The sequence below is a fragment of the Copadichromis virginalis genome, linkage group LG9, assembly GCF_057382275.1.
Source record: "Copadichromis virginalis isolate Kocher_CV1m ecotype Utaka linkage group LG9, C_Virginalis_male_GT1.1, whole genome shotgun sequence".
NCBI classification, from domain to species: Eukaryota; Metazoa; Chordata; class Actinopteri; order Cichliformes; family Cichlidae; genus Copadichromis; species Copadichromis virginalis.
This window is the reverse complement of record NC_140626.1, coordinates 17,757,345-17,780,844: the sequence shown is the minus strand read 5'-3', so window position 1 is coordinate 17,780,844 and position 23,500 is coordinate 17,757,345. Positions and strand designations below refer to the sequence as shown.

Genomic DNA, 23,500 nt, shown 5'->3' with positions numbered 1-23,500 from the left:
CTAATTACAAGCCTTCAAAAAAGAAAAAGCATTCTTACCACATGACTCCCATCAGGAAGTGGTCCAGTCTGTCATATGCTTGTCACCAGTCTATCTACCGTTGAGAGCGTAAATCAAGTCTGCCATTTCTTATGTATCTGTCATACCTTGGATTTTGAAGATTTTCCCTCACTGTGCCCAAAACCTGGAAGCTGCCCAGCGTTGCCCAGGAGCTTCCACCACTTCAGTTGTTGGAGTACCAGCTGTTAACAAAGATTCTCTCTTAGCAGGAGAGTTTACCCTCTGTTAAATTCAAGGACCAAAAATTGGCTTGAACATTTGATTCTAGGTGAAAATTGAATGAATAGTGCAATATTTTGCGCTGTTATTGTAAGTACAGTGTAAGTGCTTTATTGAAGTGCACTGTTTTCTGTGCATTTGCTGTTCTTTTGTATGTTGTGGGCTTTTGTGGTAAATGGTAAAAGGACTGGGTCTTATATAGTGCTTTTCTACTTCACTTGAGCACTCAAAGTGCTTTATACAGCTTGCCTTGTTCACTTATTCGCACCCATTTATACAAGGACTTTTTTTCTATGCCTTCACACACATGACACTCCAATCAACACATCAGAGAGCAACCTGTGGTTCAATATATTGCCCATGGATACTTTGACATGCAGACTGGATCAAACTACAAAACTGATTAGTAGGTGACCTGCTCTGCCTTCTGAGCTCACCGGTTTTGTGTATACAATTGTAGAGACTGGCCTCAGGGCAAGTTCCTTTGTAGGGTGTCAGACAGGGCTAGACCAGTAAAACCACTTGATAATACGCTGTATGTATAAAGAAATACAAGTACTGTTGGAATATTTTCATTTGTATTGAATCAATCCAATCAATCCGATCCATGATGGCAAGGCTGAAATAAATAAAATGAGTGGGATTCCACTGTCGCTTCTTTCACTTTCTGGTAGTCTGCAAAGAAATATTTCCATCATAGCTGAAAGAAAGCTTTGGCATGGCTCCTTGTCTTCTAGGTCATGATAAAAATCCAAAAATGATGACCTCCTTTATCTTCCTTCTGCTCCGGCCCTCAGGCTGTATGTTTGACACCCCTCATAGAGTCTGTTTCCCTTTAAAATCTAATGTTTCTTTGTTTTTTTTTATTTCTGTTCTCACGCAGGGAGCAAGTGCGAGTGAATGGATTTGGGATGTTTGTGTTCGTAGTTTATCCTGGTGCATTTGTGGACCTCTTCACCACACACCTCAACCTCATATCACCGGCTCAGCAGCTCCGCATCTTCTGTGCCGGTAAGACTTTTTATCCTGAGATGTGCTGATAGCTCCTTACGGCAGCCTGATTGTGTTTCCAGCTATTAATCACAATTATTACAAGCATGTTGTTTTGCCAGCAAAGGTCACTCTGAGGAGTTTATTGCTAAGCAGCAGACAGCTGCATCGCATCAAGTCATTTCACTCTGCAATTAAGAAAATTAGAGCTTAATGAATTGAATGGTAAGCTGGCAGTCATTCGCACATGAATGTGACTGATGTCTGCCATCGCAGATCATCAGAGGGAGCTGCTTAAAGCCTGAGTATTTTCTGTGTGTGGTCTGGTTTGGAAGAAAAGTGCAGTTTCATTAGAAAATAGTCAAGTAGTTAGTTTGGAAAATCCCCATGCTGTAAGAATTGCAGTAGAATTGTTATATGAAACATAAATTAAACGTCAAGCAGAGACTTGAACTTGATTTCCAAATTAACACAATGAAAACCAAAAAACAAAACATAATAGATTAACATTAGAAGTAAGTAAGTGTTGCTCTTAATATTCTTGTAAAGCAGAAGTTATGAGAGCAGCATCTTTTGCACTTTGATAATGTATACCCATGCCCCCTTACAGAAAGTATGAAAGGATTATGTGGACTTGTTAAGGCCCTGGTCATACAGGCCTAGAGTCTGGTTGTTGACTGCTTGGTAACCACTGGTTACTAGGGAAAAGTGAGTATTCCCAATTAGTTGCAAGTGGTTGCTGGCAATCTCTGTGAAATAGATTTTTTTTTTTTTAAGCCACAGTCATGCACCAAGAGGCCAATCAGTGAGACTTGGAGTATCCACAGGTCTGTTTGATGAGTGGTTGCTGGAGGTTGCCTGCTGCTGTTAAGTGAAATTGGTCACAAACAGGTATACGGTTGCTAGCAGATTGCTTTGGTTAACTTTAGTTTGTATGAAAGATGCTGACTAGTCTGCAAACACTTGCCAACTACTCTCAACCATTCGCCTTAAAAGTAAAAGTTTATTTAAACGTGTTATTTTCAGTAGAGAGGCGAAACTTTCAATTTGAAGGCAAATGTTCTTAGTTTGCAGTTTGTATCGCACTTTAGTTTTAATACTTCTTTGTAGTAAAGTGTTTGCAGAGGAGTCAGCATCTTCTGTGCAAGCCACAGCAATCTGCAAGCAACCGTATACCTGTTTGTGACCAGTGTCACCCAATGACAGCAAGCCAACCTCCAGCAGCCACTCATCCACCTCGTTGTTGACTGGTGTCTAGGTCTATGTTACTCAGGCCTAAGGTACCGCATTCCCTCCATCATAATGCACTGCCAGGCAGATGATTTTTCAGATGGTTTTGCATGGTGGATCAAAATCTGCTGGTTTCTTTCTGTGTTCATCAATTTTGACAAGATCTCTGACATCACTGGCTGAAATGCAGCCCCAAACTATGACCGAGTCTCCACCGTGTTTTAGTGATGGCTTCAGATACTCACTATTATGTCCCCATGCACATGTTGATAACAAGTTTGAAGTTTGAACCAACAATTTCTGAATTTAGATTCATCACTTAATTAAACCTGTTGCTGCCGATTTTCAGTGCAGTTCTTGTATACTTTGGCAGACCTCACCTTTTCTTTGTTAACTTAAGAATACCTTCGTCACAGCCACCTTTCCACTGAAACCATTTCTGATGAGGCTTTGGGAGTTTTTCCTTCCCACTGTCGCCAAAGTGCTTGCTATTAGGGGGTCATATGATTGTTGGGTTTTTCTTTGTATGTATTATTGTAGGTTCTACCTTACAATATAAAGCACCTTGAGGCGACTGTTGTTGTAATTTGGTGCTGTATAAATCAAATTGAATTCAAATTGAATTGGACAGTATGGGAATCAACCATGATTCACACAATGCTGAGAGATGCTAAGTTTTCAGCTAGTAGTTCTTTAGGAGTCACCTAGGCTGAAGGTGATACAATTTAAAATGGGTTCTTTGCTAAATTGTCTAATATGTGTAAATGGAATGGGTTCATCACTTGAATTAGATGCCTTTTTGTGCATGAATTATTCACAGGTCAGTGTTAAATGGCTTATGAAATTTAAAATACAAACTATTAAATAAGATTCTCCTGGAAATGGTCCAGTACAAGGACTGGATTGAAAATGAGTGGAAATAGCAGCCAGTGTCTAACCCCCCCAAAAAACTTGGACAACAAGGTGAAACCTGCACAGTACTATACATGTGTAGTAGCCTTATCAATACAAAGGTCTGGCTAATGTGTATTAAAAGTTAGCAGATTTAAATACTTACATTAGTAAAATTATGAAGGTATTATCAGTTGAATACAGTTGATGCACTCATTATGTAGAGCTGGGCCACGCATACTGTACTACATGTGATGTTTTATGTTGTGTTATAGGATTATTTATTCTATTGTCTTTGTATTGCTTCTGACTTGTATTTGGTCAATTCTGAAGCAATTATTCTGTCGGGCAGTTTAATGGAAAATCCCAATCACCCTATCTTAATGAAAGCATTTCTCAATATAATGAAGAAAGGTTGTAGCTATAAGAATGGGGGAATGAAGCCTGTTATTGCGGTAAAAATATAATGTAGGAAAAAAAAGGTTCTGACATTCTTCCTGCTTTGTGATATTTTGTCGCTTTATTAGAGAATTTTAATGATTCAGTCAAAGATGGAAATTGGATTAATTTTTTTAATTTATTTTTGCACTTAATCATTTCCACATTTTATAGATTGAAGACATGGAGTAAAAGTGCAAGAGTAGAACAGAACAAGACCACTCAGGTAAACAGAGCCACACCTTAATTCAGAGTGTGGCGATGCTATGAATAATTTTTCCAGCCTTGGAAATGTCACGCTGGTCTGGTCGAGGCTGAGCTCCATACAGATTATGGTACAGCTGGCAAAATTTCATACTGCTGGATTTCCCTTTGCTGTTTGCAGCCTTTAGAGGGCAGTGAAGAACTGTTGTGAAACAGTCTTTGTCTTTATCTATCAAGTGAAAAAAATTCCCTCAGGCTTTGCTGAGAAGAAAATAACTTGGTTGGGACTCCAGATGCAAAACTGAGATGTTCAGTCAGTTCACGTGACAAAGTGAGAGAGATGCTTTTCCCATTAGGAGGGTGGTGACGTAATAGCGTGCTGTGTTTATTGTTTTTTTTTCTCTCGCTGTCCACAGCCGAGATTGCCCTGCGTGCAAGGGGGGTTGTCAGACATAACATGTTTATTATTTATTCCTGTAGAGATAGGTGCTGAAACTTTAATAGTTTGTTTACTGCATATATCAATATTTGAAATACACTGCATGAAGATTTTCCTTTTTTCTTTTTTGCCTCTAGGGCAGACATTGACTTTTTTTTAAGATGTAGTGCATTTTTTCCAGCTGTACATTAAAAATCTTTTTTTTTTTCCTTTTTTGTCAAAAAGGTTTTTCCTCAAAATACCATGTTTTTAACTTCCCTCTGACCACAGAGTCTACCTCTGTCTATGTCACCATCACTATGTTTGAGTGATACCGTTGAGTGCTTTGACCTCATCAGGCCATGCAACGTTTCCTCCTGTGGTTTTTGGGAGACTGGCTTAGTTCTCTTGCATAATTAAGATGGTATAGACTGCTATTTTTAGGGAGCCGTGGTTACTGTTGTGGCATGAGATCCTACATTCAGAATATGTGGCAAACACGCAGGTGGTTATTACAGCAGCAGCAAAACTTTACCATACAATCCTCACATTACGAAGGATGTTTTAGTCTAAGCTTTTTGAAGGATGCGAAGGATGAAAAGACTATTGTTGTCCACAAAGTGATGTGCAGACTACATGAGCAAGATACTAGTATTTCTTCTTATATTTGGAGTTCTTCCTTTGTAGGTCAAAGAGAGACACTCGTTAGCCAGTCTTTTTAGTGCAGAGTGATTTTGTAAGGAAAATGAAATTGCATCACGTTTGCAATATTTTATGTGTTTTTTAAAACTGTGGTCTGTTATTCACATTTCCATTTGTGTATTTATAATCTTGTGTCCTGATAGAGTGGCATTTCAGCATTAGTAGACCAAATAATCGCTATTTTTATACTATCAGTTGATTAGATGTCTGAAATGAGCTGTGAAACCAAAACCTCCAGTTTAAATTTACTTTGCCATTGACAGAAGGGTTTAATCAGAATCAGAATACTTTATTGATCCCTGGGGGAAATTATTTTTTGTTACAGTGCTCCATTTTAAACCAACATTAAGACAAGACAGACAATACGCTAACTAAGAATAGTACAATATATACATATATATACATACATACATACATAAGTCACTTATAAATAAATAGTTGGAAAAGAAGCATGTGTAGCTGTAGCAGCAAACGGCATGTGGGTGGGGCATCTGCACACTCAGCAACAGCTGTGATGACCATATATGGGATATCTGTCTCAGTGACATAATTAAGAGATCCCCCCCCCCCCCCCAACCCAAAAAAAGTCTGAAACTGAGTATACACTGACCTCAATATTTAAAATTTTTGTTCATAGAAAATAGCAGGTGCACTACAGTTTTCTTTGAACCATTGGACAAACAGAAACTTCCCTTTCTATGTACTTACATACTTTAAGATAACACGGTAAGAAATTAAAACGAATACAAGAGCTTGTAGTTATAGCCATTTAAAGTTCAGACACCGAGGCAATTTAACAGTCATATTTCCACTTGATTTGATTTAGAAGGAGTAATTACTGCAGCAGCTGGCTGGAAAATGTGAGAACCTGTCTTCCACCGCTTCCAATTCGAAATGGAGACTTTGGCTTCAAGTGTCTGCCAATACAGAGTTCCTATCAATAACGCTGTTAAATTAATAATCTGTATGCCTCACTGTGAGAAAAAGACTGGGTATTAGGGCTGTGCGATATGACCAAAATCTCATATCCCGATATAAGAATTCTATCGTCCTGATAACGATATAAATCACAAAAATGTAACATTTCCTGAAAATTCTGTGAATCTCAGCTGCGCGTCATGTACCTGGAGTCGAGTGTTTTAACAGATGTAGAATAACGTGAAAGAGCAGATTATTTATGGATGAGAAGTAAAAAAGAGCCGACAGGTGCAAAAAAAGAAACCTTAGACTCAAACGTTAGAACAGGCTTTTCCCCGCAGCACGCCGTGTAATAAATACTCACAAAGCAAACGGCGGCCGTTACAACTTATGTCTAAAAATGTATAGTTTCATGTTTATTTTGAAAAGTCTCAACAGGATCTTGAGCTTTATTGTGAAAGGTTTATGTGGAAGATAAACAAGCGGACACGCGATGGTGTTACCGTCGTTGTTGCTAACCACAACGCATAAAAACAGGCGCTTGTCCGTAGTGTGGTTATATAAAATATAAGAGAAAGAGAGAACTTTAAGAAATTCATATAGCCACTACAGTGACCATCAAAACGATGAAACAATAATGCCCTAAAGAGTTTATTTTGCGACACCACGAAACAAAGGATAGTGTAAAATGAAACGATAGACGTTTTTATATCGTCATCCGATATATATCGTTATATCGAACAGCCCTACTGGGTGTGTGTGTATATATATAGAGAGAGAGATAGATATATGGAAAAAAAACATCAAGTTCGACTTAAACAGTGAAATAATAAATGAAGACAGGTCCAGGAGAAATACAATGGGGGAAAAATAATGTATTTGTCTTGTTCAACTAATTTATTTTCACTGATCTTATTTTGGATCAAAGTGAGAGTCATGAGGCCGCAAACTGCAGCAGGTGTGCAGCTGACAGGAGACAGCTGCAGTGGAATCATATTTAATTGCGGTGACAACAACATTTTATGTTAACATAAGTGTAATAAAAGCTTACTGACAGGTGTTACACCAACCCCTACTAGCTTCACGTGTAAAGACTCGAACATGACAAGAGTGAAAGTAAATGATAGTGAGCATAGTTGTCTCATCTTTTCAGCCATGTCTGCTTACTTTGATCACAGTTTGTATGTTTGCAGAAGTTTTTTATGTAAGTGGAAACAGCAGCTATTGGTGTAAAATGCCTCCAAAATGCCAATATCCTACTGTTAGCTTCCTCTGTGCTATGTTAGCTGTGTTGCTAGCTGATGGCTTGTTGGGTGAAGAAAAACCACAGCAGCACAGAACTGAAATGAACATCTCCATCTATAGATCGACTTGTTGTTTTTTTTAGTTTTTTTTTTTTATTTATTTATTTATTTATTTTTATTCATTTTCAGGCACAACAAATACCCATATTGAACATAAAATACACAAATTGTTGTTGACAATATTGTTTTTAACGGGATTAAGATAAGATAAGATAAGATTTGCTTTTTAAACCCAAAGTTTTAAAAGCAAAACTACACAACTGAAATGAAGATAAAAATGAGGAAAAACAAAAAAATATTTTTTGTCTTCTCTTTCCAGGTGTGTGGCACAACTTTGTTCTGTGTTTGGCAGCGTTGGCCTTTCTCTTCCTGTTGCCTCTCCTCCTGTTTCCCATGTACACCACCGGAGCTGGAGCGCTGGTCACAGAGGTTGTGCAGGTCAGTGCCTCAGTTTCACATATCAGGTAAAGGGGTAGGTCGACGTGATAGAAAATCCATTTTCCATAAAGTTACTTGTCGTTCCTCTACATGAATTAATTTTAGCTGAGCTTAGCAGAAAGCTGCCCTGCCTCTGTCCCAAACTGAACTGATGTGAAGCCTGTGAGCAACAAACCCGCTGAATGTTTCATTTTCTGTCTGAGGTGGGAATGTCATTGTCATAAATTAATCAAATAAACACTGAAATAAACCACTGCTTTAATGCTGCATAATGCTATTACATCATCAGCCAGATTACAATCGATGATGATGAGGATTGTTGATTTAAGATGAGAAAGGCTACAAAACACACCTCTGTTTACCTGTGGAGGTGAGGTACATCAGGTGAACAGCTTAATAATATTACTACTAATAATATTATCATCAATAATGTTATTTTTGGGTAATTGAGCCTTTATATATGTTTAAAAAATTCTCCGTGAATTGCTACCTTATCGTGGTGGAGGGGTTTGTGTGTCCCAGGGATTCCAGGGGCTATGTTGTCTGGGGGCTTTTGCCCCCTGGTAGGGTCTCCCATGGCAAATTGGTCCTGGGTGAGGGACCAGACAAAGAGCGATTCAGAAGACCCTTATGAAGAAAACATCGAGGGAAAAGTTTACCCTGCCCGGGATAGGGTTACCGGGGTCTTGCTCTGGAGCCAGGCCCGGGGAGTGTGCCCAAGGGCGAGCGTCTGGTGGCCGGGCCTTAGTCCATGGGGCCCGGCTGGGCACAGCCCGAAAAGGGGACATGGGCCCATCCTCCCGCGGGCCCACCACCCGCAGGAGGCGCCATAGGGGTCGGGTGCATTGTGTGCCGGGCGGCGGCCAGGAGCGGAGGCCCTGGCGGACTGATCCCCGGCTGCCAAGACTGGCAATTGGGACATGGAATGTCACCTGGAAATGGAAATCAGGGGCAGTACCCCTGGACTGGCAGACCGGGGTGGTGGTCCCCATCTTTAAGAACGGGGGGCTGGAGGGTGTGTTCCAACTACAGGGGGTTCACACTCCTCAGCCTCCCTGGGAAAGCCTATGCCAAGGTGCTGGAAAGGAGAGTTCGTCCGCTGGTCGAACCTCGGATACAGGAGGAACAATGCGTTTTTTGTCCTGGTCGCGTAACACTGGACCAGCTCTTTGTCCTCTCAAGGATACTTGAGGGTGCATGGGAGTTTGCCCAACCAGTCTACATGTGTTTTGTGGACTTGGAGAAGGCATTCGACCGTGTCCCTCGGGGTGTCCTGGAGGTGCTGTGGGAGTATGGGGTGTCTGGCCCATTGCTACGGGCCATTCGATCCCTATACAACCGTTGCAAGAGCTTGGTTCGCATTGCCAGCAATAAGTCAGACTCGTTTCGGTGGGTGATGGGCTCCGCCAGGGCTGCCCTTTGTCTCCGGTTCTGTTCATAATTTTTATGGACAGGATTTCTAGGTGCAGCCAAGTGGCGGAGGGCTTTCTCTTCGGTGGCCTCAGAATCTCATCTCTGCTTTTCGCGGATGATGTGGTTCTGTTGGCTTCATCGGGTGAGGGCCTCCAGCTCGCACTGGAACGGTTCGCAGCAGAGTGTGAAGCAGCGGGAATGAGGATCAGCACCTCCAAATCTGAGGCCATGGTTCTCAGCTGGAAAAGGGTGGAATGCCCACTCCGGGTCGGGGAGGAGTTCCTGCCCCACGTGGAGGAGTTCAAGTACCTCGGGGTCTTGTTCGCGAGTGATGGGAGAAGGGAGCCAGAGATCGACAGACGGATTTGTGCAGCGGCTGCAGTGATGCGGACGCTGCACCGGTCCGTCGTGGGGAAGAGGGAGCAGAGTGTAAAAGCGAAGCTCTCAATTTACTGGTCCATCCCTACCCTCACCTATGGCCACAAGCTGTGGGTAGTGACCGAAAGAACGAGATTGCGGATACAAGCGGCGGAAATGAGCTTCGTCCAAAGGGTGGCTGGCCTCTCCCTTAGAGATAGGGTGAGAAGTTCGGCCATCCAGGAGGGGCTCAGAGTAGAGCCGCTGCTCCTCCACACCGAAAGGAGCCAGCTGAGGTGGTTCGGGCAACAATACATAATCCCCTGTAGTAAATAGTTAAGTAAAATATAGTTATAGCCAAGTCTGTAGTTGGAGTCTATGCTCTTTATATGTTCTTTACCACTGCTAGTGTCCCTTTATTAGCTCATTTAATCCACTTTAAAAATCCATGTAGGGTGCTTTATCTGCTCATCAGTGTAGCAGCATTTAAAATACTTGAACAATGACCAGAATACTGACTATCACTAATCTCCAACCAGGAAAGAAGGGTCAGAAAAAGCAAAACCAGGCTAAATTCATGTGTTAAGTTCTTGTAAACATCCACAGAGGGGGAGTAGAAGACTAACTGGAAGCTCTGCAGTCTGGAATGTACGCTTTGTACGGTCAGAACAGGAATATCCTGCAGTGGGTGACTAAAACCACCCAGAACGTCACTAGTTCCTGTGTGTCGCTGATACTGATGAAGCGAGGTGTTTGACCAGACTCCAAAGGAGATAATAACCAGCCCCGTTGCCATCTGACAAACAGCACAATAGTATTAGCTACATTACCACTAGATTTCTTTCCTTAGGCTATGTGACTTATGAGCTCATCCTCCCCACTTAAATCCACGGTAAATACTTTTTTAAATTTTATGACTTAATCATTTATTATTTCATTAATGTATTTATGCTGCAGCAGTGTAGCCACAGTTGGTGACTGTTGCTCAAGAGCTTATTGTATTTGTCAGAGTTTCCCAACTATTGCAAGCTTGCAGGACTGAAGCCATCAGATTTCACTTGTGTGACCTTTTGCCCATTTAAATCAAGATTTATGTCTGCGTGTGTATTTGGTCCAGAGCTCTGCAGCTGACGGTCCCAGGGGTCTGTCAGTTGGGGACATAGTGACAGGCCTGGAAGACTGTCCCGTCAGGGGAGTGGAGGACTGGACCAGCTGCCTGTCTCACCTCGCTCACACACCACAGACGGGATACTGCGTCCCTGTCGCCAGCCTGCAGCCCAGCTGGGCTCATGGACGAGGTGGGTGAGGAATTTGTTCAGCAAGGCCACCGGACTTGCTCTATCAAGACATAAGAAAGCCGTATTATTTCATAGTTTTGTATGTACGCCTCCAATAAAGAGCCAGCTGAGTACCTCTACCTGGAGACTTGACTGTATTAAATCGTAATAGCATCATAAATTAACGTCTTTCAAAAGGCAGCTATTAAACTACTTTATTAATCACTTGATTTAAACATTAATTGACCTTGTTTTGTCATCACTACAGTGGGCCACTTAAATATTAAACGGGGTCACAGTTACAGAGCAGCAACAGGAGCTCCGATTGGCCAAGTGTCAACTCATGTGGGAGGTAATTGTGTAACAGCTGGCCAATCCTAGCTCCTGCTGCTTCTCTGTGGTCTAGAATTTACTCAAGTGATTTAGGAGCAGATGCCCTTAATGTTAATTTTCTATTATAGTCCTAAAATTTTTTATTGACATAACAGCTTAGAGATCAGACATTTATGTCATTTTATTTGTCCTTTGTCTTTCAAAGTCTGTGTCTTGGATGGTTATCGAAAATAAGCTGAAACAAGTTATCACTGGGGATTTTGCTTATGATACTCTTCTTACTCTGGCATTAGTAATTATTGTCATATTAGATATGCAGAACAGAGTCTTTGGGGTTTTTCGCCTGAAGCACACCAGATTAATGTGCTTTTTACTATGCAGAGTTAAGCCAATGACCTTTTAAGGAGTCCAGAAGACTTTTTAGTCATCGAATAAATGGTGTGATATTGTGTTATTTTTATCTAATCATCCATTTCGAGTCCACCTACTAACAGAACATCTATTTTTAAGATTCTTTTCAGAGTTGTGCTATATTTTCCATTTGTTTCTCTCCCCCCTGTAGCTTTCAAGCGTCTGGATGGAACGATGGACTGCTGCAGCAACAACAGCCTGACCGACCTCTGCTTCTCTTACATTAAATCACAGGGCAGGAGCAGCAGAGAGAGAGAGGTGACACACACTCACTGACAGATGTGGGGGCTTTTTGTGGCTGGTTAGTCATACAAACAGGTCTCAAAACCTTTTAGACAGTCGCGGATATTTATATTACTTCCTTTGTTCACTTCCCTTTTATTTCCATGTGTGACTTTCCATGAGTTTTCAGCTGCGGTGCTGTGAAAAAAGTTTGACACTGTTCGAGTAAAGTTAGGATTTCTATTAGCATTTGGTGTGAGCACACTTTGTCTAAATCACCAGTTCTTCTTATCGCCTTATTTTCTTGAGTAGCCACAGTTCTTCTGTGGGTTTTTATGCCACTTCTGTTACGTTTTGTTCTTGCGATTGAAGATTACTCTGTGTCAACCTTACATGCTGAAGTGACCCAAATCTGATTGGTTTTGCCCCAGAGTGACAGAGCTTGAGCATCTGCATTCGAGGGCTGCTTTACATGAGAGAGCTGGTTTTATGACCCCTATTGGGACAATGAGATTGAAATTTTTCTGTTTTTTTTTCTTGCCTGTCACCACCCACAGCTCTGTCTGGGCTGATGTGCCACCAAATGTTGGCAACACAGCAGCGGTTAAGGCTTATTCTTGTCTTGTCTGCTTACCTCTACAGTAAATTATCCTGAATGTGTACAGTAACACAGTGGCGGCACGGTGGTTAGCACTATTGCCGCACAGCAACAAGGTCCTGAGTTCAATTCCACCATCAGGCCGGGGTCTTTCTATTTGGAGTTTGCATGTTCTCCCCGTGTTTGTGTGGGTTCTCTCCGGGTACTCTGGCTTCCTCCCACTGTCCAAAGACATGCAGTTTGTGGGGATAGGTTAATTGGATAATCCAAATTGCCACTAGGTGTGCAAGTGCGAGAGAATGTGAGCATGAATGGTTGTCTGTCCCTGTGTGTTAGCCCTGTGACAGACTGGCGACCTGTCCAGGGTGTATCCCGCCTCTCGCCCAATGACAGAGTAAAATGAAACCCCAACCACTTGTGGCTAAAACCTCTTTGGGTGGAGGTCGCAAAAATCTCTGTGTAGGAAAGCCCCTTCCCTGTCATCTCTACTTATGTTGTTACTGTTGTATAAATTAAGGTTTTGTTGATGTTCTTGTGGCTGTGGGGCATTTTCCAAACCCCCATCTGGAGGAAATGAACACCAACAATTAAAGTTTGAATTCTGATACATTTATTTCATAAATTCTGGTGAGTTAGAAGTGTCCCCCAATGACAGCTGTCAATTATCAGTACTGTTTTATTGTTACATAATCTTGCCTGACACTTGCAATGTTGCCTAAAGGGTAAGATGTTGCTTGCTGTAAAGGGACTTAATAAAATTAATAAAGGTTTTTCAGTATTCAAACAAATTTGGCTTCAAGGCCTGCAGTGTGAAGGATAGCCTCTGAGTCTGGCTGTTTGCTCACAATAAGAAAATTATGATTGAATACTTTCTGTTTGTATTTGCTAAAAAATTAAATTCCGCTTACAAAAAAACAAACAAAATACACGTAGCAGACATCTAAGCGGAACAAACCGAGCTATCTTTTCCAATCTTCTGTTCTCCAATTTTGGTCAGCCTGTGCAAATTCTAGCAGACAAGAATAGGACTCCGTGTGGTCTTCTGCCCATGTGCTTTAAGGTATGCTCTTCTGCATACCTTGGTTCTATTAAGTATTTATTTGAGTTACTGTTGCCTTTTCTATAGATCAAAACACACTGGCCATTCTTCTCTGACCTCAAAATGTAATTTTTACCCAGAGAACTGCAGCTGAGTGGATGTTTTCTCTTCTTCAGATCAGAAAGTCATACAGATGGTTGTGTGGGAAAATCCAAGTAGATCAGCAGTTTTTGAAATACTCATACCAGCCCACCTGACCCCATAACCATGACACTTAAATCACCTTTCTTACCCATTCTGCCATATGATTGGCTAATTAGATATTTGCATTAACCAGTAGCTGAACTGCTCTACCTATCAAAGTGCCTGCTAGGTGTATTTCTGAAATGTCTGTGTTAGGGGATGTCATGAGTTGAGTTGTAGTCACCAAAAATAATCATCTCCTATTTTGCGCTGCTCTCTATTATCGCATTCAAGCTGCAATGCCAGTGTCTCCTCCCAGTCTCAAATGGGGGCGCTTTCATAACCTTGTAACCTTATTTACAGAAAAGAATAATTAGATATACATTTTGAAATACAAGCTGAAAGTGTTTGTGCAGTCGTGCTTTGTATGGAAAAAGACACCGTACCAAAATGAATGGGTGTTAATGGCGGAAACAGAAGCTAGCTAACATGGAGAAAAGCTGCATGTAACTGAACAAAGCTGTAACTGAAAATCGGTTTTTTACTTCCTGTGTTTTTTGTGTAATCCTGTGGCTTCAGTACGCCTGCATGCCAGTACGTAAGATGGTGACGGGAACGCGAGTGTGTCATACAGATGACGACTGTGCTGCACATTCCCACACTGCCAGCATTTGCGTCACGCCTTCTCTGGAGAACCAGACTCGCTTCATCCGTGTCACACACCCTCCCAACACGCACATGCTGTTCGTGGGATATCCGCCACACCTGCAGTATGCAGGTACGTACACTTATGTCACCTCCATTTGTGAATGTAGGACATAATTAGCTGAAGCAACCATTTGTTGAACATATCATTTGTTTAAATCTTGTGTTTTCAGTTTCAAACTTGTAATAAGCAACTGCATTTACTGTAATAAGCAAGTAATTGGTGTTTACAGCGTTCTGTAGATGTTGAACTGACTCTGGGCAAGGCAGAGGGAGTAATCACGAAGAGCCTGGATGTTTTCTCAGCTCATATTTAAGATTCATAAAGTGTTCAGTGGATCAAACTGAGGACCTATATATCCTGTGTTTTCTTATTTCCACAGTGAGTCTGACTAACTTTGTCCCTCGCTTTGGATTCCTCCACCTGGACCTTCCTGTATTCCTAGAAACCTTCTGCAAGTATCCTTTCAGGTTAAAGGGACTACAGTCATAATCAAGGATGGGTGTAAGAAGAATGAACCCTACTCTTCTGTCACTTTAAATTATAACATGCAGTGCAACATTTTATCATGTGTTGCATGTTCTCAGTTTCCTCTTTTAGGATTATATAGCATAAAAGTTTCATCTTACTTGATTCCAAATGTCTTTTTCTGAATAAAAGACCCCTTTTTAACATCTAATCAGCACAGTCAAGAGGCCAGATGCACTTTAAGATTGCCTGAATGCAGCCCTTAATTGCATTGCTGTGCACATTTCTGATTGCAGTTCAACCCTTTTTAAGCCGTTTTTACATTTTTGTAGGTCTGTTTTTCTTTGTGACTACTTAACAAAGTAGTTATCTCTTGGCACTGCTGATTGGTACTTGGATTGATTGAAAACGATTTTTATTTGGGCTGAAAAGAACATGGTCTCATTAAGGTCATTAAGTTTATGTTAAGATGACGGTGAAGGCTAAAACTGTATCTCGTTAATGTGAATTCACCTTTTTATTTGTAAGGGTAGGGTGAGTTGTTTCTTCTTGTTATGTAATGCTTTGAAAGTTAAAAGCATGCTCTTTGGTCTTGGGGCATTTTGGATGATTCAACGTTGATATGTTTTTAATGGTGATCTTTTGAAAACCAGCACTGCTCATATTTGACCAGGTGATTGTAGCGTGCCGCCTTTTCTGATTACTACTGGTGAGCACCTACCTGCTCATCTAGTCATTTTCAGCTTCCAGTTCTTCCTCAGTAGGATTTTTTTCCCTAAAATCGAATTATATGTTTTATAGTTTTATATCCGTTGCTTACACGTGTACATGCAGTGCTAATTCAATTATGGAAAAAATTCTGTATATAAAGGATGAATGCGTCTTTGGTTTCTAAAAGGTGAAGTCAATGCAGACATGCCTTAAACATTCATTCATAATGATAAAAAGCCAGAGGGTGATTCCTTTGGTCAGACGTTCAATTGTACTAACATGCATTTGGGGAGGGGGAGCCTTTTCCACACTTGATCTGTGCTGTCCTTAAACACATCCCTGTTGGGTTTATGGGTTTATTTCTGACTGACTTGCTAGTTTTAGGTCATGTCAAATCCAGCATCTTGTTCGTTTTTCGAGTTATGTTCCCATTAATGTCAAAAAGGAAGATAAAGAATACAGTATATTTTATTTCCTTTTTCTTTCTTGTGTTCGACAAGAGTGTGCAGTGCCCTTCAGATTCACAGTCAGATTGACTTTGTGATGTACTGTTTCAAAAAGCCAACATGGCAACGGCCATAATGATTAGTTTGAGAGTTCAAACACCAGACTGCACAAACCACTGAGTAACGTCATGGTGGATCCCTTTATTTTTTTTATGGACAGACACTCCAAAGTAACAACTAATTGAGAGTATATTCTAGATAATGCTGTTTCTACTGGTTCTCACTGATGTGATATGCTTTGGCTGAATTAAATGACAGATGTTAAGAAGATGCAATGTAAAAACGTATCTCATTAATCTTTAATTAATAGTTTAATTCCCCTCTCCAACTCCAGTCCTCGAGAGCTGCTGTCCTGCAGCTTTTAGATGCATCCCTGCTCCGACACAGCCCTATCAAATGGTTTAATTGCTTCTTCAGCTTCAAGTTTGACAAAGGCCTGGTAACAAGCCATTCATTTGATTCAGATGTCCTGGAACAAGCATGAATCTAAAAGCTACAGGACAGTAGCTCTCGAGGACTGGAGTTGGAGTACCCAGCCTTACAATATAGATAGAAATGTCCAACAATCACAACCTGTGAACAAGCAGTTGGTGATGGTCAAGAACTCCTGTTTCACAGGAAGAGTTCTGGCAGAATCAACCTCATGGAGGCCACTGCAACTGGTTGAGGAATTAAGGGAAAGTAAAGAGGAATAATGAGAAACCACAAAGGGGAAAGTACTAATGGTATGCCTTTGGGAAGTGTAAAGTAGAGCGTCGTGGCAAAGGGCAACTTTTTTGTTCATCATCTGTTTATCATCAACAGCCAGAGCTTATAGTAGCATAACTATGGGACTGTTCAGGGCCTACTGAAGGGAATTTACCAAAATGGAAAGTTTAAGGTAGAGAGTGTGTCTGTGTCCTGAGCCCAAACTGGGAGCTGTCTCAACAGGAGAGAATATTTCTTTCAGACAATTAACCAAATTGGAGTTTTTGAGCTAACTGTAAAGAATGGACTGCTACTGTTTGCTAGCTGTCCAGCAGACAGAAGTAAACTTTCTCTGCTTCCATTGCTCGCTGCTTAAACTGACACTTAAATAATTGCCTGTTACTGTGTTTGTTTTCCTGAGCTGCCCTTCCTCTCAGATACGTGGTGTCCCTCTCTGGCGCATTAGCAGTAGTCAACTCTGTGCCGTGCTTTGCTCTCGATGGTCAGTGGATGCTGAACGCCCTGCTGGAGGCCACGCTGGCCAGTGTGGTAATAGACCGTCAGAAGCGTGAGCTGATTGGTTTCTTCCTGCTCCTGGCAGGCAGTGCCCTGCTGGCGGCCAACGTGGCGCTGGGCCTGTGGATGGTCACGGCACGGTAGCCACAGCGGTCAGCTGCCCCGGTGGACTGAGAGATGTTGTCTCAGGATGCGTTTGAGTGTTGTGGACCATTAAACTGTGAACAGACTGCATTACTTAGAAGCACTGCCCACCTTGTGGAGACTGTTGAGTATAACATCACTCTGCCTTTAAAATTGGACCACCAGGGAAAACAACTTTAATCCACCTTGTTGCTGCCATAAATCCAAAAGCACACAAACAAGTTAACAAATGCACTTGCTGTAAAGCACTGTCCTATGTGACTGTTTACAAAGACTGTACTGATGAAACATGTGTGTTTGTGTTTTTCATTACGTTGATTCCAAAAATGCCATATTTTCCTGAGGTATTGACTAAGCTAACCTGTGGACACAAAAACGTTTAAGGAGCTTTCTTTTGTTTTCTGGTGAATGCATGGCAATATAATAATCTTGAATTCCTTATCACTGTTGAAAAACTTTACTACCTACTGTTCATGAAAACATGAATTATTTAATTAAATGAATGGACTCCTATCAATTTGACCCTATTTAAATGGCGTCTATCCTTCAGATTGATCTGGCATTGCAGTGCGAAAATTGCTTTCTTTTTCTCTCACCTTTTCTTTATGTGTACGTTTTATTTTTTATTATATGTCTGCCATATAGTTGCAAAAGTCAATTTCTAGAAATTGTGAAATAAAAATAACAGTTTTTCCTCTTTCTTTCCTTTTTCTTTTGTCTGTTGAAGACACTGTTGGTATGTCTGGCAAGTGTTTTCCCACTTTATACTTCTACTACACATGTCTTACTTTTATTCATCAATTTGTCATTTAGTGACAAAACATTAGATATCATAATTTATATTTAAGCAAAAAAAAGATCATTTTGTGTAATATGTGCAATTTTCCCTATGAAGCAGTTAACATTACCTGCACTGCAGCAGTGACAATACTGTATACTGTCACAGTGATAATACTGCATTTACAATAAAACAGCAGCAACAAAGATGATATGACAAGAAAATTGATTATAATGAAACACAGAAGTGCTTAGGATAGAAAAGTCCTCACACTTCAGTAAGATTTAAACAATGAGAAATTAAACTCACTGACCACTAAAGCCATGTGCACATGTTCAGCTTCTTGTTAATGCTAACATCTAATCAGCCAATCACATGGCAGCAATTTGGTTAATTTAGGCATTTACATGTGGTCCTCGTGATGCTAAAGTTCAAACTTCAAAAGGGAGTTGATTTATATGACTTTACATGTGTTCTTGGTGCTGGTCTGAGTATTTTAGAAACTGCTGATTTACTAGGATTTTCTGGCCATCCCCAGCAGTAACTCAGATACGCACTTGTTGGCGAAGAGCATCACTGAACACACAACATTTAGATGGTAGCGCCAGAATTGTGCGCAAACAACATGAAAGCAAGTGGTGTAATGGTATGGTGTATATCTTATATGTATATCTTAGTACCCTCAGTACCAACTGAGCATTGTTAAATCACCACAGCCTACCTAAACATTGTTGCTGACCCTGTCTGTTTCTTTATGCCCATATTGACAACTTCTGAAAGCTGTTTCCAGCAGGATAATGCCCCATATCACAAAGCTCAAATCATCTCACACTGGGTTCTTGAACATGACAATGAGTTCACTGTACTCAAATGGCCTCCACAGTCACCAGTTCTAAATTCGATAGAGCAGCAGGATGTGGTGGGACTGCAGACTGGCTTCATGGATGTTCAGCTGACAAATGTGCAGTAACTGTGAAACGGAACCAAAACGTCTGATGACTTTTTCCATCACCTTGTTGAATCTGTAAGTGTGAAAAGAATATTAAAATAAAAGAATTTACATAGTGTGAGTTTAAGATTTAAGCTTGGAAGGCATGAACAAGTTGCCTTTTTCATTATTATGCTTTTGGCTATGATACGCGTTATCTTAATACAGGGTGTTCGCGTGCAATAAAACATTTTTCTTCCCCTTACATAGTTTGATGGAGCCAGTGGAATATAAAGTATTCAGATCTTTTACTGTAGTAAAAACAGCCATACCACTGTGTAGGAGTACTCTGCTACAAGTAAAAGCTGTGGTCGCTGTGGTCTGTCAGGGTTGCTAAAGGTCATACGCCTGATCTTTCTCTCAGGAGGCTGCAGAGCACCTTTCTAACTTTATACCCGGCATGTTCCCAGCATATTGGCCCATTGTATTCCTCAGATACTGTAACAAAAGCACACAAGCTACACTTTTAGTAACAGCGCCAAACCACAGTGTTTTCACAGAGCCGTGCAGTGATTATGTTTCTTGAGTGCGTGAGCGAGAGGATTGACACATTGTAATTTGGAAGGGTGTTTCCCACAGACTGTAAATACTGATTGGCCTTGAGCTTAGCCACAGAGGTGTGTTTAGTAAGATGAGCAGACACCTCTGTCAGCAGGTTCAACATTGAGGCCACTTTGGAGACTCTTATCACTGAATAATTAGTGCAGTGTATGTCTGTGGGAAGATCGGACCATGTTGCACGCATGAGTCTGAGGACTTGGCGTCTTTTGCGTGTATACATTCGTCCTCTGATAAGGCACATTGGAAGCTTATTTTTTTTGCCAATCTATGCAAACAGATTGCTTATGTGCCCTTGTGTGTGTGCTTCTGTTGCTTATCTTGCACTAATGACAGCCTGCAGGGATGCTTGGGTAAACAGACATGGGAGGATGATGAACAGTAGTGAGGGAGAGGGCAGAAAAGAGGCATGTTCTGCCTGTCTGGTTTATAGTGAGAAATTGCCCCTAATTTAATGCTGCAATCTCCCCCATTTACCTATAATAAAGGGCTGCTGTCATATTTTAGTGTTATTATTCTTACATTTGTTTGATAGCACTAAATACAAATGTGGCTGCGACTAATGGGGATGTCATGGGCCATTAAGTATTTGGCTATGATCCAAATTATTGTACGAGTTGAAAATTTGACCCCATGATGAGACAGAATAAAATGAATGGATCACCAGTGTTTATTACAAATCATTTTCTATGGTCTTCACCAAATTCCATGACAAGCTATCATAACATTGTTCTGTTTTTTTTGTTTTATCCCCCACTACAGCTCTATAAACTGTAGGCTTTAACAGAAGAAAGTCATTAAAGTGAGATCAAACTTAAATATCTGTGGAGTGTCTCTGTAACCTATCCTGTGGTTGTTTAAATTCTCCAATAAAAACACAAAGAACACTAGATGGTTAAACTAGAGGAAAAAATTATAAAATAATGACAGTCTCAAACTGAATAAAACCTCTGGGGGCTGAATGAGTAACAACTCCCATCCAAATCTGTTCAGTAGTTGTCCCAATGTTTATGTAAACATGCACACAACATCATGTTGCTGCTAGGTTATTAATCCTGTGGGGAACACTGATATCTGTGCTAAATTTAATGATAATTCATCCTGTAGCTGTGAAACGACAACCACAAAAACTGCAACACACGACTGATCATTTCATAGTGACGCAAGAGGAAAGACCCTGCATTGCAATTTTGCAGTGCTTTTAATAAAAAATTTAGTTTTTAAACTTAACCCTCTCGGGAACACGTGTCTGCACAAAATATCTTAATGGTTCATCTTGTGGGGCGATCGTGGCTCAAGAGTTGGCAGTTTGTTTTGTAATTGGAAGGTTGCCGGTTTGAGCCCCAGCTCGGACAGTCTCGGTCGTTGTGTCCTTGGGCAAGACACTTCATCCGTTGGCTACTGGTGGTTGTCAGAGGGCCCGGTGGCGCCAGTGTCCGGCAGCCTCGCCTCTGTCAGTGCGCCCCAGGGCAGCTGTGGCTACGATGTAGCTTGCCATCACCAGTGTGTGAATGTGTGAATGAGTGAATGTAGTGTAAAGCGCTTTGGGGTCCTTAGGGACTAAGTAAAGCGCTATACACACACAAGATGATGAACACACCCACAAGATGAACCATTAAGATATTTTGTGTAGACACACGTGTTCTCCAGAGGGGATCAGGCCATTTATTCAAAAAACTCAAAAAAAGATACAATTGCATTATGCTGCTAAGACAATTGAAGGGTGCTTTGTAACAGTTAGTTTAGTGATTTAATCTGTTGGGGGACCATGAATATCTGAACCAATTCCACAACAATCCAAACAGCAGACGATGACTCTTTCCAGAAAAACCATAAATAATAATTTTATAGTAGCTTTAAAAGAAAGGTAAGACAGGCTCTAGATGAATGTCAGAACTAAAATTCTTGACAGTCTTTTCAAATTAAATTAAAAAAATACCCATAAAGACAGTTAATGGTGACACTAGAAGAAAAAGAGAGCTGATAATCAGAATCTGTAGACTAAGTGCTCTGGGGAGTATTAATATATCAATCAAATCTCACATTAGTCTATCCAGATTTTTCAGCACTTTTAACAGTATTTGTTGTAACTTAATCTTATGGGCAACACAAATATCTGTATCAGATTTCACACCACTCCTTAAAGTAGCTGATAATATTCAAAACAACTCCTCTGTGGACCACAAAGATGGCAAAAATATAGCTTTGACTGGTCATTCTGTATATGATATTTTAATTAAGTTAATTTAGATTTTTCTTCATATTAGTTACAAATTACAGCTCAAAGGCTTTTCAGGATTGGCTGCTATGTGTAGAGACTTGCATCTAGAAGAACTCTGATTTTTATTTCTTTTCTTTTGACAGTTTAGCATTGTCTTTTTTCACTTTTGGAGGTTGGAATGTCGAGCATGAAGTATCGGTTAGACAAATCAGCTCCACCGCAGTGGTGATGCCTCTGACAGCTTCTACAGTAATTTAAAACATATCTTTGTCACAAGTGAGTACAGCTCTTTTTAAATGTCCAAATCTTTAGATGTAATTTCTGCTGTCTTACACAGATACACAGATGTAGCCCTACCTGTGAATGGAATTTTCTTTAGGTTTATTTAGGACTCTTGGTTCAGGTTTCACTTCTGGAGATGGCTGCACATTCTGTTTGTAAGAGTAGATGGAGACTTCAGTAAGTAACCACAGGCTGCACCCCGCGAACTACTTCGCCTTGGTGATCACTTGCCCTCAAAATAGACACGTAGTAATGTGTATTTGTTTGTTTTGTATGTGAAAAGTAGAAACTGTACAGTGGCAGCTGAAAAATCCTGTTTAATGATAATTTCATAATCTCTCAACAACCCTCAAACTAGGAAACATTAAGTCAAAAAGATTTGACCCAAAAGGTTGTTGGACATTTGCAAAAAACACTACATTTCTTTTACTGTGTGTTTTAAGATGTTGATCTCTTAATTGTTTATTAACTATATTTTTGTTATTCTGTGTTTAGACATGTTTTGTGGACAGGAGTCAGGAAAATCAACGATGACAATCCACTTGTCATCTTCCTTCTTGCTAAGTTAGCGGAAAACTGTTTTCCTTAAAGACAGACTGTTACTGCTGAGTAGCATTAGTGATTTTGTGCTCAACACTAAGTGTACAAATTGCTGATTGATGTGAACCACAGGATATGCATCTGCTATTAGCACTGATGGTGAAGATAATATTGAGAATAAATTCAGATGACAGAAACAGGACGTTACTGGCTACTTGCGGGTGTGCTTGTACTGAGAGGTACATCTTTTGGATTTTTGGATATCAGTTTTTTTAACTGTTGTGTAATTGTTATATCTCTTGTCCACGAAGGACTCCTCCCAGGATATCAGGTAATAGTTGTTTCTATGACCTTTATCTAGGTTTTAGGATTTAGTTAGACTATATTTAAGAGCATGATTAACAGAGGACAGTCCGAACAAGGAGGTATAGCTGCCTCATGACTGTAGTTTGCTATCAGAGACCAGTAAAGTGGTCTGTGGGAAGGACAGACCTCTAAAGGGAAGTGGTCGTGGTTCTCTCTACACAACTTGATCTTTGGTAACTGATAAACTACCAATGGGAAGGGTGGTGGCTCGAGTCCAGTAACAGTAAATGGGAAAGAGACACCAAACCCACTGGGAAACACTTTATATTTAAGTGATGTTGCAGGCTTTTAAACCACGTCTGGATTGGTATGTGCTAGCAAAAAATAACACTAGTTTATAGTAATATCTTGTGATATTTTCTACTCTATGAATATATAAACATA

At 40.6% G+C, this 23,500-nt stretch overlaps 1 protein-coding gene across 1 annotated transcript in view; it reads left to right on the top strand.

Annotated features, from left to right (window-relative positions):
- The window catches only part of mbtps2 (membrane-bound transcription factor peptidase, site 2), a 31,701-nt gene extending 13,621 nt beyond the window's left edge, over positions 1-18,080 (top strand). Inside the window, exons 5-11 of the mRNA XM_085467979.1 lie at positions 1,163-1,290; positions 7,694-7,812; positions 10,700-10,880; positions 11,755-11,861; positions 14,225-14,423; positions 14,734-14,809; positions 17,161-18,080. Of these exons, the coding sequence (XP_085324105.1) occupies positions 1,163-1,290; positions 7,694-7,812; positions 10,700-10,880; positions 11,755-11,861; positions 14,225-14,423; positions 14,734-14,809; positions 17,161-17,383 (1,033 nt within the window). The 3' untranslated portion in view covers positions 17,384-18,080. The remainder of the gene's footprint in view (positions 1-1,162; positions 1,291-7,693; positions 7,813-10,699; positions 10,881-11,754; positions 11,862-14,224; positions 14,424-14,733; positions 14,810-17,160) is intronic.
- The last annotated feature ends 5,420 nt before the right edge of the window (positions 18,081-23,500 follow it).